We start from the raw sequence: 17,544 nt of genomic DNA on the forward strand, positions 1-17,544 counted from the left end.
TAGTATATAAGAAGTGATAAGCCATTTAATTGTTAGTGGATGACAGTGAACTCCAGTACATTTGTATGTTTTTAAAGAAATGCTCCATTTGTCTGCACGAAGGAAATTCTCAATATAAGCAACCATAATGAAGTTTTAGCATTGTTATTTTGGAAGCATTACCATCCCATATACTGTACATAAGAATCCAGAATTAGTTGTGGCATAATTAGGGCTTCTTTGAGGAAATACAGTGTTATACTGTTATACTGTATGCAGCATAGATATGTGTCATTGAGAATGCAGTGTTACGCTATTATTAGCCAGAAATGAATGAAGCATGGCCGTTAAGCAGTTGATTCTACCCTCGTTCTTACCCTGCTTCTTAGTTATTCCTGGAAATTTACTCTGCGATAACCTGTGAGTATAATATTAGGAGAAATGGTAACCTTAGGGGTAGAATTAAAAAAAACATGCAAATTAAAATACAAATAATTAATACTGTGGTAATAATTAATACTGTGGTAATAAGAGACATATTCCTCATTGTTGGAGATTTGTGATATTAAGCTCTAGCGATATGTTGGTTAAACTGCCAGTATATTAATTCAAGCCATGTGATGGAGCATGTTTTATTACATGTATTTGTTTGAAATCAAGTTTAAGTGTTAAGTTTTAATGAACTTCATTTATGTAATTAGTTTTTGCAGGTAGAGGGATTAATTAATAAAGAAATGTTGGGTAGAATCAACAAAGAAAATGGAATTTGCTCTGTACAAACAACTGGAATTAAATTTTGACTTTCAGAATTAAAGTAGTAGATTGCAAGATACAGCATGAAGAATGACAGGGGGCATATGTAATCTTATATATACCTACCGAACAACAGGTGGGGTTGCTTGAACATATGTCGGTTTAATTCTTAGGCTTAAAATAAAATTACATAGGAAATATTACTATCCTTGTTCAATAATTTAACACTATGCATATAATTTACCTTAGAACCACAAAATTATGTGACTTTCTATTATGCTCCATGATATAAAAAGTGTTGTTTTTTTTATGCAAAACACACTCCAACAACATGTCTATTAAAAATTTAGTCCTCCCAGTTACTTAAAAAAAAATCTCATGTCTAAATAGAATTACAATTTTGGAAATGTTAAAAATATTAGAGTTTTGTCAAAGATAATCAAAGGGAGATAATTGTGACAAATCAAGAAATCTCAAGTTTCCTCCACCATGACATTAAAGTGATACAGTCCCTTACTTTGCTTATATATTGTGCTTACAATGTAGAGAAAATCCCCCCCCCCCCCCCCCCCAGCTTAAAATATGGCATTCATGATGAATCTTAAAAGAAACTTAAAATCCCAGCTGTCACATAAAAAGTTGAAACTGAGTTAATTAAAATACAATTTGGCAAAGTCCAGAGCTTTTCCTAATTATAGGATCAAAACAAGGAGTAAGAATGGGCAAAAACTCCATTGAAATAAATAAATTACAAAATTAATAGAATTTAAAACAGGTTGGTCCTTTAGCAAATTTCACATTTCTGTCTCTATGTGTGGTTATTACTGGTCTTCGAATAATATTTTCATCATGATGATCAAATCTTTCTTTAATGATATGCTTTTGTATATATTTCAAAATTACCGGTACTCATATTAGTGCCAAAATTTATGACATCTTTCCACACCAAGTTTATATTTAACGTTTTAAGTCAGAGACAACCATAATTTTTTAAGTTCAATTCATTTTACAAATAAAAATTACTGACCATATCACTCTAATTTTTGAAGTAGAAAGAATTAAGCAGTGCTTTGATCTCTGTCGCTATAGGGAATATTTATACCTTTTACAAAAATAAAATGAAAGTTTTCCAAGCATTTCCAATATATAAAACAATACATGTTTTTCATTTCTAGATGTATTTGCAACATTTTTATTGTAAATCAAATAATAATAATTTACTTTCCACTTTGTTTTTGTATACACACAAAGAAAACATCCTTGATATCATGCAATGATTATTATAATAGAAAAATATGTATTATAATAATCATTGCGACTATGCCTACAGCATTATCATTTCTTAAATTCTATCCAACCACTACCAAACACCATTCCATGTTAACATTTGACTACAAGCCCATAACCCCAAGCACCAATTACCCCCCTTGATAACAGCTAGCTACATCCTTAAACTCCTAACCATCACCTATGTTAACTAATACTTAAAGCATCACCAATATAGTAATGGTGGCATATTTAGTCACTCCCAAACATATCCCCAAAATCAATAGCTACTTGAAAGGGTTAGAGGTCAACCTTTCACTCCAAGATTCATTTATATCTGGCTTATATGTTCCATCATCAGCCCAACAATCCAAAGTCAAATCTCCTATTCATTATTTTATATAAAATGATAGAGGAAATGTGGACTTATATTTGCAAGTTAAATATAGTCAAACCTCGGTATCTTGAACTCTATGGGACTGAGATAAATGAGATACCAAGGATTTGAGATATCAGGGGGAAAATACTTAAAGAATAAGTGGTTGGGACCTCCAAATCACTTCAACAAATCCATGGTATTTGAGATATCAGTGTTCAAGATACCGAAGTTCAACTGTATTAATATTTGGACTTTAATACATGTAATAATAATTCAAAAACATTTTGAATTGAAGACACTTTTCATTGTCATCACATGGAAATTATTCAAGCCTTTTATCCAAGAATTAATTTGTAGATTAACTAATTGTTAATTGGATGTTACTGGGCTGTGATTGATTAATGATGGTGGATACATGGACAAAAGCATTCCTCAGCACAGGGATAAGTTCTTCCCTACTTCCATTGCTCTGTTTACAAATGGACTCTCCTGGTTAAATAATACTATAATACTCTTTTTCTATAAGAATAAAAGCCCCACAGCTGTGTTAGAAATTAAATGAATGAAGCATATTTCATATACGAATATTCCCACACCAGACTTTATATAGTAAAAGGATTGAAGAATCCCAATCAAACCTTCAAAAGGTTAAATTTCTTCCTGAAAGCATATAACATAAATCTCTAATGTATCACTAGTAGAGAAAATATTATGGATACTGTGCTGAAAAGCAGACAAAATACATCAGTCAGGTGATATGACACTTACGTGTGATTACTCCAACGCTATATAGAACCTTGTTAAAGGTAGAAATTCATATATATATATATTAATGAGTGAAAATATGAATGAGTTATCTACCCTTAGATGCAATACAATATGGTGGATTATATAAATATGTATATTGACATACATATTTTGAATTTGATTTTTTACCTAGTGTTGCTCAGATCTAAGGGCACAACACAAATATCACAACATGAAGTGAACACATATTTACATGCATGTGACACATGTAAAGAAAACCCAAAAGTGATTACATTTTAAGTATAAAAATTTTCACACATATCTATCTGAAGTATTTAATGTGTTGAAGAAAGAACTACATATTTAAATTCATTATTAACCAGTAAGCTACTTTTGGGTGGTCTTAAAAAGTAATTGTAATGCATACAACATGAAATCTATAATTTACTTGGTGGAAGACATTAATGACGTAAAAAGTTCTGTCCCTGTTGTGTGAATAAATCTATATAAAGCCAGAATACAAGACCTGACGAACAAGGTATTGTTAACAAAACAGGAGCCACAGAGCCTTACCTTTTTAGCAGGCTGCTATCAGAGCCCTTTAGAAATCTGAGTAAAAGGACATGCTCTTTGAGAGAATTAGTCATAGAATGGGCACTATGGAAAATTAGTGTGCAATTCTAATGCTATATAGCTAAATTTTGACACTTCAGAAAAGTATGTGTACATGTATATCCATTCATAAATCCCATAATATAAAAATATGACACTGCATTATAAAAAACAAATACATGTAACTGTGTGTAAGAAATGCACCATTTTCTACTAGTTTACATGAATGGGTATACATTACAAAGAATGAAAGATGGTATGGATCAAATCAGCACAAGCAGTGATGAAAGTGATCAAATAATCATTTGACAAATTATCATCCTGTATCCATCCAATAAAAGATCTACCGGTATTCATAGTTATTTAGTTCTAATACAGTTAACGTGATGTTTGAATTATTTACTTAATAAACACACTTTTTTAGCCAAGTCTAAGACAAAACGCTCTAACACTCTCTACCACTGATTATATTGAACTTCTCTACAACTGAAAGTCGCCCCATGCATCAACGTAGCCAAACACCTACCTTGAGGATGTGGGGGTTTGTTTTATATCCATGTCCTTTAAGTTCCCCGTGCTGTAGGAATGCATTGGTGTAATGGAATGAATGGGGGAATCCCCGCTGACATCAGAGTTGGCCTCTCTTTCGCTGGACGTGCTGCGGCGGGGTAACTTGGGACTTGGGGTTTGTCTCTTAATCTGTGTTTTTCCACTCCCAAATCCAAAGAACCTACAATCCAGTTCTTTATCAAAAATCTCAGTCACTTTAACAAATTACTCAATTTTTAAATGAAATATAAAATACTGAAATTCAACCATCCTTTTTAAAGTGATACAGGAACAAATCTGAAAAATTTCACACTTCTACTACATTTACAACTCATAAAAGTTCAACACCAGTTACTAGTTTACATTCCAATTATTATCCCAGTGATTTTTATAGGTATACTACATAAAGACCAATAATACAAACACAAGATGTGAATGTGAAACCTAAACCAGTGAAAATGTCTTATTTAACCTTCACATACCGAAGGTTCTCTGACTGAAAAGAAAACTTATATACTGATCATCAAATTGGCCAAAGTATGACTTTTATCATTTTTTTTAGGCAGTCAAAAGGAATGACAGAGAAATACATGTACGTTGTGTATCAGAAATACCAGCATAGAAATAACAGACAAACAGGCACACTAAAAATACAATTTCTTTTTATGGTCCCTCTCTTATGTACAATATAATGTACCTTTTTTTATTGGCTGGTTATGGGCTGTTACTTATGTAAGGTACCTTTTTTTATTGGCTGATTATGGGCTGTCTCTTATGTACAATAATAGTAGGTACCTTTTCTTTATTGGCTGATTATGGACAGTCTCCTATGTACAATAATAGTAGGTACCTTTTCTTTATTGGCTGATTATGGGCAGTCTCCTATGTACAATAATAGTAGGTACGTTTTCTTTATTGGCTGATTATGGATTGTCTCTTATGTACAATAATAGTAGGTACGTTTTCTTTATTGGCTGATTATGGGCAGTCTCCTATGTACAATAATAGTCAGTACCTTTTCTTTATTGGCTGATTATGGGCTGTCTCTTATGTACAATAATAGTAGGTACCTTTTCTTTATTGGCTGATTATGGACAGTCTCCTATGTACAATAATAGTAGGTACCTTTTCTTTATTGGCTGATTATGGGCAATCTCTTATGTACAATAATAGTAGGTACCTTTTCTTTATTGGCTGATTATGGGCAGTCTCTTTCAAGGTTAGGTACTGGTCAGATCTCAGGAATCTGGGGTAACTATCTTTCTTCATTAGTAAATATATATGTTCCTGGGCAGGATCAAATATATACCTGTAATGTTTTCAAATATATAAAAGATAAATAAAACACACATTGTCCTTCTAAGTTTCTGAATCTTTTTTACACAATTACACAACAGATGAAAGTTCTTAGTATATTTAAGCACAAAGATCATATAATGGAGCATAAAGAAAAAAATTGACAGAAATTACCTATAAGTATAAATATTTTAAATTACAGCAAATTATTTCCATCAGAATGGAATGTCTTGTATTAAATCAGTAGGAAATATAACAGTACCTTAAAGCATCTGGTTTTCCATGCAACTTCTCTCTATTTTTGTTTACTGTTTCTAAAGTTTTGCTGTCTATATTTATTTCTTTTGGTGCCCCTTTAGCTAAATATTCTCTGGTGAAAAAAAAAAGAAAATTCACTTTATAAATAAGGTCATTAGAGCTAGATGTGCTAATTATCAATGTCTTGTCCACTTCAACTTTACTCCAGCATAAGATCACAGGACCTGATGAGTATTATGCAGTATATAGAATCCATTTCAATAAACATATTATTTTAATTATCACAGATGCACAGTAGATCATTCTTTATCTTTAGACTGTGCTCACATAGCCTATTTCTTCTTATACAAACTGTCCACACATAGCCTACTTCTTATACAAACTGTCCCCACATAGCCTATTTCTTATACAAACTGTCCCCACATAGCCTATTTCTTATACAAACTGTCCCCACATAGCCTACTTCTTATACAAACTGTCAACACATAGCCTATTTCTTATACAAACTGTCCCCACATAGCCTATTTCTTATACAAACTGTCCCCACATAGCCTATTTCTTATACAAACTGTCCCCACATAGCCTATTTCTTATACAAACTGTCAACACATAGCCTATTTCTTATACAAACTGTCAACACATAGCCTATTTCTTCTTATACAAACTGTCCACACATAGCCTATTTCTACTTGTAGAAACTGACCACACATAGCCTACTTCTTCTTATACAAACTGTCAACACCTAGACTACTTCTACTTGTAGAAACTGTCCAAACATACATGTAGTCTACATTTACTTGTAGAATTTCTTTGCACATAGCCTACATTTTTTTTATGTACTGGGTATTTATTCCTACAAAATCTGTCTATATAATTATTGTATACTCATACAAAAAGATTTGTCCACATATTATACATGTATACTAGTATATGTCAATTCTGTCTACACATAGGTAAAATATGTTATTTTAGACATTGTCTTTTAATGGTATTTTTGTGCGGGAAATTTCTATTTTCAAACAATATAGATAGCGTCCATGTCATATTTTCCCTCCAAGTTATTTCCCTTGGTCACCATCTTGGAGTCAATTTGGTGATTTCTCTTCTTTGTCCTTCTAAATTTAAACATGTAGCAGCAATATTTGGAAAAAAAAATCTGAGAAACAAAAATTTTGAATGAAAGGAGACTTTAATAAATGTGTACTTTTCAGATAAACAATGTTTCCACTACCACTCCCAAAAATTGGATAATGAAGGAATCTGAGCATGCTGATCTCCAATGTGGTGGCTAACGGGAAATAACTTTTTGCTGAATTCATGTCTTTGAAAATTATTTAAACTTGTACCTGTTGCTTCTATACACAAATATTTTTGTACCTGTAGATTTTTTCCACATAATGTATGTATGTACTTGTAGATTTTGTCTACATAATCTATATACACTGTATGTACCTGTAGATTTTGTCCACATAATGTATATAGACTGTATGTACCTGAAGATTTTTTCTGCATAATGTATATACACTGTACCCTGTAGATTTTGTTCACATAATATTTATTCACTGTATGTACCTGTAGATTTTGTCCACAGAGGCCACAACCAGCGATCGAGGTCCATACTTCATATCCTCCACTTCCTTCCAGAACCTGATGTTTTCCTGGCTGTACTCCGTATGTAGAAAGTTCTCAAACTCTGTCAACCCCTGCTCATCCTTGATCAAGTTGTAGAAACTAATCCCCCATTTCTTGACTCTTAATTCTGTTGGAATCTTTACCCTTCAAGAGCAAATAACATATCAAAACAGAAATGAAGAAAAAAGTGATATATTACACAAACTCTCACTTAGTATCAAGTGTTTCCAGAGTCAAAATTTGAGTAGTTTATCATCAAACTGCTGTATAAGAAGCCTGTCTTCTTATTTAATGCATTCTTTACACAATGATTGTGTTCTTACAGCGTGTCATTGGCTTCCCAGAATAGTGTGTCATCTGAGATCCAGGGATTGGATGGAAGCGCTGCACTCTGATCCAGAAATGGATCATATTCCTGGTACTGCTCATTCCAGGTCACATAACTGAGGGAAAAACAATGACTCCTCTATATATATATATATATATATATATATATATATATATATATATATATATATATATATATATATATATATATCGAGATTTTCCTTCCCTTCACAATGCGTGCTGTAAAAAATACTTCCTAGTCTGTTTTAAATTAGCAAGAGTACATAAACCATCCTGACAGAGACTAAAACTCTAAAGTTTCTCAAAATTGTTGGTAAAATCCATGTTACAATTTCATTCTTCAGTCACATAATTGCTTAGCTATGACATCTGAAAACCGCTCAACTATGAAGTCACAGTCTACAACACAGCATTACAAAATGACAGAGGCAAACAGAAAATCAAAGAAAATGTAATAAACAGAGAATTCATTGTTTTTTTGTTTGAATATGAAATTTATTTCACTTGTGAGACAGATTTTTTTTATATTTTCACACTTAGGAAAATAATTAAAAAAAAAATCCTGTCCCACTTGTGATATGAATTCCTTCTTCAACTATAAAACATTGAACATCCTCTATTAACATTATAGCTTACTGTATTACTAAATTCAACATGCACAGAAACTTAATTTTAACAATTTTAGAACATAAAATGGACAAAAGTTTACCTTTCAAGGACTTTTGAGAGTTTTGGCTTGGGTTTCTCTAAGGCTCTCTGAAGAAACTTAATCTGGAATTTACAAAACATTAATTTTTAAGTAACTGCCATGTGCAGGTAACAATGTTTCAAGACCTACAACATATGTTTTTCATTTTGAAGACAAATATTCTAAATGTGAAATGGATATCCTTTTTTAATGTGAATAAGCATAGTACGTACATGTAAAATTTTTAGGTCAGTGCAAATGACAGTAAATAGGCTACAGTCCGGAACAAAAATACTTCTTAATTTCAATATTCATTTTTATTTTTATATACACCAGACTTCAGTGAGTTTTTACTCATTTTTACTCATTAATATTTTTTTCCACATTCAGGTAAATTATTTGTTGCATTAAAACACCTATTCATGTACAAACATTTCATATATATAACAAATACATGTATACATATACTGTACATGTAAACCTTACAAATTTACAAGGAGTAAAACTTGCATAAATACATTGAAGTGCACACATTAATATATTACTTTCTTTGAATAATGAGTATGTGTATGAATGAGTTGTGTGTTTGTGTGTGTGTGTGGGGGGGGGGGGGGGGGGGGGGAGGGGGGTCTGGAGCCAGTCCCTACCTCAGCTTTATATGATTCTTTGTTCTTTCTTCGCCTTGCTGCCATCTGACTCGGCTGGAAATATCTCTTTGGTCCCTCTTCCATTGTCTTTATACAACCAGGCTGTGGTTAAAATATTATCATTTAAGTGACACACATACAGGTTGATTATAATTATTGCACATTTACTAGAGGATTTTTTAATGAATGTAGTATTCTGGAATATGGTTACAGGGAATAAATTCATTATTCATTAGTCTAAGAATTTTAAATTTAAGAGACTATTAGCTATCCAGGTTCAATAAAGGGTATACATGGATTTACCCCAAGTTGTATTCCATACACCCTGAAGCTGAAAGATGCAGTGCAATACAACCCGAGGTAAATCCCCATACACACTTGATGGAACCTGGATAGTGAATTTATTTCCTATGTACCCAAATAAATTCATTACCCAAGTCCAATAAATGGTGCATCAAATTACCTATCAAGATTTACCACATGCTACAATACATTGTGACATCATGTTATTTACTATTTTTGCTTGAGAGACTAGTTCATCCTGATTTCACATTATTTACCTCCACTCTTCAGCTGGTTGTACAGAATTTACATCGGGCTTGTTTACCAATCAAAACTCTTCTTACAACTTACATAGGAAATAAACCGTGATCACAGAGGATTAACTTTATCAACATAAAATACTTAAAATAGAAAATACATCAATCTAATTAAAATTAGATGTTCTGAATCCTCTACCGCTTTTGAGAAGCGGTAGCGGATTCGGAACATCTAATTTTAATTAGATTGAAAATACATGTATGTGAAAGAATGAAGTCATGTAATTGACCAATTCAATATAATTCAATAGCTGGTTAAAAACTTTCATAAGTACCACACTTGTTTATCAGGTTCCGACAATTTCCTTAAATAAAAGTCAAGAACCATAATTTAAAATATCAGGGTATTCAAATGAAAAAAATTGGGTTGCAAATTTTTTTTTTTTTAAATTAGAATAACCTGCTGGAAATTTGGAATGGTGCATCAAAGGATATTTAATAAAAACAATGATGTATGCCTTCTCCTGAAGGTCTAACAACACCTTCTCTGTCCCCATTTTGCAATGATAATTTACCGTAAATCAATTTTTATTTGCAATAACTTTATTTCTGCATAATTATGCAAGACTGTCTGCTTATGAAAATTTATTCTCACGCATACATTTGTATTAATATTACTTAAGATTATAAAGAACAATAACTAATATTCCTGATAATTATGTCTCACTTTTTAATACCAAATGACCATCTCACGAAAATAAGGTATGGCTAAAATCTGGTGATCTACAGAAATTACCAGAGGTCAATGAACTTTTCAAAACGCTTTCTCCTAAAAGTCTAACAACACCATCTCTGTCCTATTTCAACAATGATTACATAATTACCGGAGGTCGATGAACTCTCCAAAATGCCTTCTCCTGAAGGTCCAACAACACCTTCTCTGTCCTTCGCTGCCTCTTTGCTTCACTGAAAATAAAAATACAACCTTTGAGTGTTTATATAAAAAAAGGCATAATTTTCCATTAAAAAAGGAGAGCCAAAACCTTCAAATGAATAAAAATAAATTAAAAAATATTCACCATTGGCATGTAATAAAATAATCTTCAAAATAATAAAATGTGTGGAAACTTCAACATGTGCGTAAACAAAATGACAAAATTTTTAACAGTAATGTACTGGCCATCAAATGCAACAGTTGTTTTAATTAGTGTTATGTTGGATTTTTTTTTTTTTTACTTTTGGTTAGAATTTTCTTTTCTTAAAATAAGAGACTTTAAGTACATGATTAAGTAAGAAATTATAAAATTAAATGTGCAGTGTAAATGATTAGGGGTATATGGTGAAACTTACAAGATTTAAATCAATATGTGGAATTAAATATGTAAATAAATGATTGAGAATAACCAGAAATTTATTAAGAAATGGTTATGGGAAATGGTAGCCAATTCACCTCTCATTCAAGCAGTATTTATGAATGCCTGCGATATTTTTTTAAATACTGCCAAGGTTCAAGAATTCATGATACAAGTACATGATCTATAATAGTGGCTATTAGTGCAAGATCATGAATCCTACCTGAGTACACAACCACTAACCTCTTTGTGACAAATTCAATTACAAGTACATTCAGAAGTAATGTTTACAAGAATTATTAGCAAATTTTACCAAGTATGTTTAGTTTACTCTCATATAATTTTAAAATTTTCTTTAATGTTAAAAAAATCACTGATCATAAAAAAAATATAACAACTTGATTTAAAAAATTGGTGATGCACAGAAAAAAAAATATCTATGGTAAAACCCATGCTATGTATGTGAACAAGATTACATGTAATTCTAACATATTGCAAGCTTTATTAAACGAGGAGATCCAAAAATTATATGATTTCCTTCTACATGTTTTGATATGAAAAGATAGTGAAAAGTGAAAATTCAGAGCACACTGTGTGGCTTGCAAGCCTGCATTGCTCACCTAACAGAAGCTGCCTGATGGCCATGAAAATATAACCCTGCTTTGGTCATTCTGGAAAAAATTCATCCACAGCCATCTGTAGCAGCATGCATAGGTTTACTGCTGATTCCACGATTTTATTTATATAAAATGATATATTTTGGGTTCGTGAGATTTAATAAAATTTCTAAAGGGAAGAAATATTCCTTTAAGCAATTTGATTTTGTTATTAACATAAAACCACTATATCTTGTTTGTAGGGTCATTAAAAATATATAATTTTTCCTTATTTTTTGCAAGTTTAATCATTCATTTAGCTATAGCTTCTGATTGCTACTACATGTAAGTGGAAAATTCATTATCATTCAGTTTATAAAAGTAAGCAATGATTACACGATACTTTTACGAAAAAATAAATGCTGTTATTTTGCCAAAAGTAAATGGTGTTATTTAAAATAGAATTGTAATGGATCAATAATTCTAAACCCTTAAATGACATTGTAATCAACCTGTTCTATAGGACTACAACACAGGATACTTATCTTATTCCTTTTGTCTAATTTCCTGAATTTTTAGAGTGGTGTTTTTCTCTCCAAAAAATAACATGAAGATGGAAACTTTCTACAAATTCCAGTTTGATATTTTGCCTTGACATGAGACAATGACCTTCAACTTTTCAAAATATGAAGCTTTCCCTTGTATTGTTAAAAAGTAAGCTGCATACAGAAAAAACAGAGAACTCCAAATGTGAAAGACAGGGATTCCGAGCTAGTAGCATACTGTATATGAACATTCTTACTGTCGATAAATTTAAGCAATTTTGCAAATGCAACATCTTCACAAAAATATTTTTCTTAAAAATAAATCAACAGAAAATAGTTAATTATATTTGTGTGGTATATTTATATGATAGGGAATGTTTTTTATTTATAACTGCTTGTGAATATAAAATTATATTTTATGTGCAATTCCTGTGAATCATTTATTTTACATTATTTTATCAATTCAAAAGAATTTTATATTAAGCTTCAATAAAAAATAAATCTAATTTTTCTAAATAATGTTTCATCAATCATTTCTTTTTTAAGAAACTTTGAACTAATATATGTTTAAAAACTCCAATATACAGGAATATTTTTGTCAATAATAAATTTTTTTTTCTTCAGACAATTTAATTATGTGACACTATCCCTGTTCTAAATTTTTGGTGTTTTTTTTTCTTTTTCATCTTTTATTTTTATCTCTTGGCTAAATTTGCAAAAGTTAGAAATGTGAAAAAATAATACAACAGCGTAACATTTTTACCCCAATTCACAAAAAATAAATTGATAAAATAAATTCCAGATTCACAGCATCTGTAGACCTCGTGAATTACATGTGAGTTAAGTTGACCAAACAAAAACACCACATTTACCTGACTTGTTCTTTTGCTTGCTTCTCTATAAATTCTTTCTTATCGGCAAACACCTTCAGTAGTTTATCAAATGCCTCCTAAAATACAATGTTTAAAGTCTTTAACAAAAGGCATCACATGTAAATTTATACTGTAGATTTTACAAGAGTAATTAATATTGCAAAGACTCAAAGAACAACATTTGCAATATACATTTAATGAAAAGTATTTACATGTATTTTAGCAATAAAAAAAAAACCAGTCATCCTATTTTGAAAGTGGAGCATTTTTGCAAAATTATGCAATACATGTAATAAATTTCTCACGTAGACATAGGGATCAACAGTATAATTCAAATTATATCTTTCATCCAATAACAAGAGACCCAAGGGCAGTAACCGTCATCTGAGTATAGGACATATTAAACGACATAGGCATCATCAGTATAATTCAAATTATGTCTTTCATCCAATAACAAGAGGTCCAAGGGAAGTAACAGTCACTGAGTATCAGACATATTAAAGGATGCATAGAAGTATAAAATAAAACATAATAAACTACTAGATCAAGCTACGTTGCCCAAAAGAAATAGAAATAGGATAATCAAGGATCAACAAAATAATTAGTCTAGTATGATACACAGTAATAAATCTTATAGTAGATCTATTTATTTGCCTGTACTTGCCCCCATTTGTACCTATCACTATTCTGATTAAACAAAACAATAGTGCTTGATCACTATAGGAAAACCGTTCTCATCCCCTTTCACTGGCCTCCCTTGTTCTTTGAAGAACATTTAATGTGCAAAGATAAGGCAATTTTTGTCTCTTTATTTATCTATTATTTACAAGTCTGCCTGACCATTAAAATACTTTTTTTGTATTATATATGATAAAAATTCTTGTATAATTCTCTTATTTGATTAACCTTTCAATTACATTACTTACAGTGATTAATTATCATAGGTGAACAGCAATGGGAATAACTTCTCTCAGTAGACTACAAATTAATAGAGGCCTACCCAGCACCAGAAACTTGACCAAGTGGTCCAAAATTTCAAAATTATGGTTAAAATATGGTAAAAATACCCTTGCCTATTAAAACTTGTTCTCTGCTTGCCTCCTAGATGCCCAAGAGCAGAAAAGATTTTTAAAGAATAATGCATTTTCACTACAGATTTAACACAGCCCTGCCCTAACATTGGAACCCTTTTACCTAGGGGCCATGTAATTCACCATTTTGGAAGAAGCACACATGCTCACTATAACTATGCACTTTTTGTTTGCTTAATACCCAGGAGTAGAGAAGAAGATTTTTAAAGAATTAATGTATTTTCACTGTATAATCAATAGCACTAGCACCAGAGGCCCTAGACCAAGGGGCCGAGAAATTCAAAATTTTGGAAGATGCACCCTTGCTCATCATAACTTTGCACTTTGTTTATCTACTAAATACCCAGGAGCAGAGCAGCAGATTTTCAAAGAAATAACACATTTTCATGATATATTCAAAAGAGCCCCACCATAACACCAGAACCCCTGACCCAGGGTCTATAAATTTCAAGTTTTTGGAAGAGGCATCCTTGCTCATCATAACCATGCAATAAGTTTGTCTGCTTTGAAATACCCAGGGACTGAGAAGAAGATATTTAGAGAATTTATGCATTTTCACTATACAATCAATAGAGCCCTGTCCTAACACCAGAACTCCTGATCCAGGGGCTATGAAATTCACAATTTTGGAAGAGGCACCCTTGCTCATCATAACCATGCACTTTCTTTATCTACTAAATACCCAGGAGAAAGAAGATTTTCAAACAATCTATAAATTTTCACTATATAATCAATAGAGACCTGTCCTAACACCAGAACCATTGATCATGGGGCCATGAAATTAACAATTTTGGAATAGGCACCCCTGCTCATCATAATGATGCACTTACTGGTTTACTTAACATGCAGGAGCAGAGAAGAAGATTTTCAAAGGAATGATACATTTTCACTAGAAAATGAATAGAGGCCCCTCCCTTCCACCAGACCCCCTGACCTTATGGCCACAAATTTCACAATTTAATATTTTGGAAGAGGCATTCTCACTCATCATAACCATGCACCTAGTTTATCTGCTAGATATACAAGGAGAAAGAAGAAGATTTTTAAAGAATATACATGTATGCATTTTCGCTATATGATCATAAGAGCCCTGCCTTAACTCCAGAACCACTGACCAAGGGGCCATGAAATTCATAATTTTGGTAGAGAGCTCAATGCTTCTTACAATCATGCCAACATTTAAACTGCATGATGTCCAGGATGAAGAAGATTTTTAAAAGATATCTCTAATTATGATGGTTTTAACCCCACCTCTCAAGCCCCAGGGGGACAGGAACCACTAAATTCAAGATTTTTGTACCCCTTCATCAATTTGTTGCTATATGCCAAAATTGGTTGAAATTGCTTCAAAAGTTCAAGAGAAGATGCTAAAAATGATCAAAAGTTTTTGACCTACGCATGAGGGACAAAAGCAAATAGCAATAGGTCACCTGAGTGACTCAGGTGACCTAAAAATTTAGTTTTTATTTGCTGCATATCAATTTAATGATTAACTACAGGTTCTGTGCTTAAATACAGAAAGTTCTGTTTTTGTTGTTAATTGATTTTTTTATTTTATTGTCCCGGCTCATAAAATTACTTTCATTTTCTGGACAAAGGCAGCTTACCAAGTATTGTACATGCATGTATTCATTCATATAATGGTAAACTTCCTATTTATCAAGCACCCACAGGAACATGTCATATATTGTGTCACAGTAACTGAACTTCCTTGATCCACACTTCAAAAGTGTTCACTAATTAAATGAACTCTCTCTTTTTTCATTGAGCACTTTCAGCTTTGAGAGTATTTATTACTGCAACCTTTTTTTTAATCTGTAATTAACATATACATGTATATACCTTATAATTAAAGATAAAAATATCACAAGACTATTAAATCTATAGTCTTAAATTTAAAAATGACCTGTTTAGGAACTATTTATACTTCAAGGATCCAGGAAATTTAGCTTGAATCTACAGATCAACAAATTAATTATAACTGCACTATCAAATCTAGCACTAGCATAAACAACTTGAGATCATTTAATACAGATTAAAAAAAACTTCACTCAACTGTACAAAGAACTGTATCTGTTCATAACGAAATGTCATCTAATACGGTGTTTTTACTGCTAATAATAAAAGACTGAAATAAGCAGTTTGTTCTCTCTGAGCTGATAAAAAGCAACTGAAATAAGTTGTTTGTTCACTCTGACCTGAAGTGACACTAAATAAAAAAAACAATTCTTTATTAAACCTCCTCTGATTTTTCAATACAAAGAACTTGTGAGTCATTAGAATTCATTGAAAGATGACTAAGTAAGCTCTAGTAAAGCATGTTTAAGTTTCATGTACAAAATAACAGTTCTAATATTGGCCAGTGAGAGAAACTTTATGGCAAAATCTATCATACAAAGAAACAAGTGCCACAGGGACAATATTGCTCACCTGCATCGCTATTTCTTGTCTGGACGCAGAGTGTGCAAAGAAACCTTAATATAATCTAAACACATTACTTATCTTTTGTTGTTTTTGATGAACAGGGATTGTTATTGTATTTATTTCATGTCCTAAAATGGTGTCTAATAAAAATATTGAGCTTATTTGATACTTATATAATTGTTTGTTTTGCTTCAAATTCTGCCTTTAAAACAAATTTTTCCCATTTTTTTTCTTGATATATAAGCAATTATACTTTTTTATAGATTTGGTATCGGTTTCCATCAAAAAAAGAAAACAAAATTGAACACAATCCATTGATTCCACAAAAGATTTTTAAAATGATTCTACTTTGCCATTCATTATCTCACCACAAGGGGACATTGCTCTGCATCAGAAAAAAAATTGAACCCTCTTTACCCAAGGATATTCTGTGTCAAGCTTGGTTGAAATTAGCATGTCAAAAGTTTACAAACAGGCATAGGAGGGACAGATGACAGGAAATACTCAACTACAGAAGATCTCTAAAGTTTCTGACTGAAGTGAGCTAACCCCCCCTTCCTTTTTTTCTTCTAAAATGTTTCACTTCGTTACAGATAAATTTTTTATTTATACATATTATCATACATATAGTACCACTAAATACAAGTCCCACTAGCCCCGGAATTCATTTCACAAACCTGTTCATATGGTTCTAATCCATGTTTCTGTTTATTTCTTAAACTTCTTTTCTGTAGATAGATTGCTGAAAAGAAAAGGAGGGTAGCTTGAAAATACTGTATCATATTAATTATATTTGCAAATGTTCTCCAGCTAAAATAACACTATAATTTGAGCAATGCGTATCCATCACTGTTTAAATATTGGTTCGTCACATGACCACAAATTCATTGTTGTTATTAGCAATCAACATAATTTCACAGTGATGTCATAAGTGGCAGTGCCTGGGAAGGTCAAACAACAGGTGGGGCCAA

At 31.8% G+C, this 17,544-nt stretch overlaps 1 protein-coding gene across 6 annotated transcripts in view; it reads right to left on the reverse strand.

The window, feature by feature from the left end:
• Positions 1-17,544, reverse strand: part of LOC133190212 (regulator of G-protein signaling 6-like) — a 37,437-nt gene that overhangs the window by 4,415 nt on the left and 15,478 nt on the right. The window contains exons 5-16 of one of the 6 annotated variants that reach the window (XM_061325717.1): positions 17,251-17,315; positions 13,059-13,135; positions 10,578-10,659; positions 9,155-9,256; positions 8,529-8,590; positions 7,795-7,914; positions 7,412-7,615; positions 5,844-5,951; positions 5,466-5,594; positions 4,263-4,466; positions 859-906; positions 357-397 (exon numbers count right to left, since the gene is read on the reverse strand). In XM_061325717.1, coding sequence (XP_061181701.1) covers positions 357-397; positions 859-906; positions 4,263-4,466; positions 5,466-5,594; positions 5,844-5,951; positions 7,412-7,615; positions 7,795-7,914; positions 8,529-8,590; positions 9,155-9,256; positions 10,578-10,659; positions 13,059-13,135; positions 17,251-17,315 — 1,242 coding nt within the window. Of the gene's footprint in view, positions 1-356; positions 398-858; positions 907-2,994; positions 3,038-3,145; positions 3,174-4,262; positions 4,467-5,465; positions 5,595-5,843; positions 5,952-7,411; positions 7,616-7,794; positions 7,915-8,528; positions 8,591-9,154; positions 9,257-10,577; positions 10,660-13,058; positions 13,136-17,250; positions 17,316-17,544 lie in introns of those variants that run through there. The other 5 variants (XM_061325715.1, XM_061325718.1, XM_061325721.1 and 2 more) reach the window with 5 other exon arrangements.

The sequence above is a fragment of the Saccostrea echinata genome, unplaced genomic scaffold (genome assembly GCF_033153115.1).
Source record: "Saccostrea echinata isolate AGI-Se365-2 ecotype Australia unplaced genomic scaffold, CSIRO_AGI_Sech_v1 ptg000022l, whole genome shotgun sequence".
Taxonomy (NCBI): domain Eukaryota; kingdom Metazoa; phylum Mollusca; class Bivalvia; order Ostreida; family Ostreidae; genus Saccostrea; species Saccostrea echinata.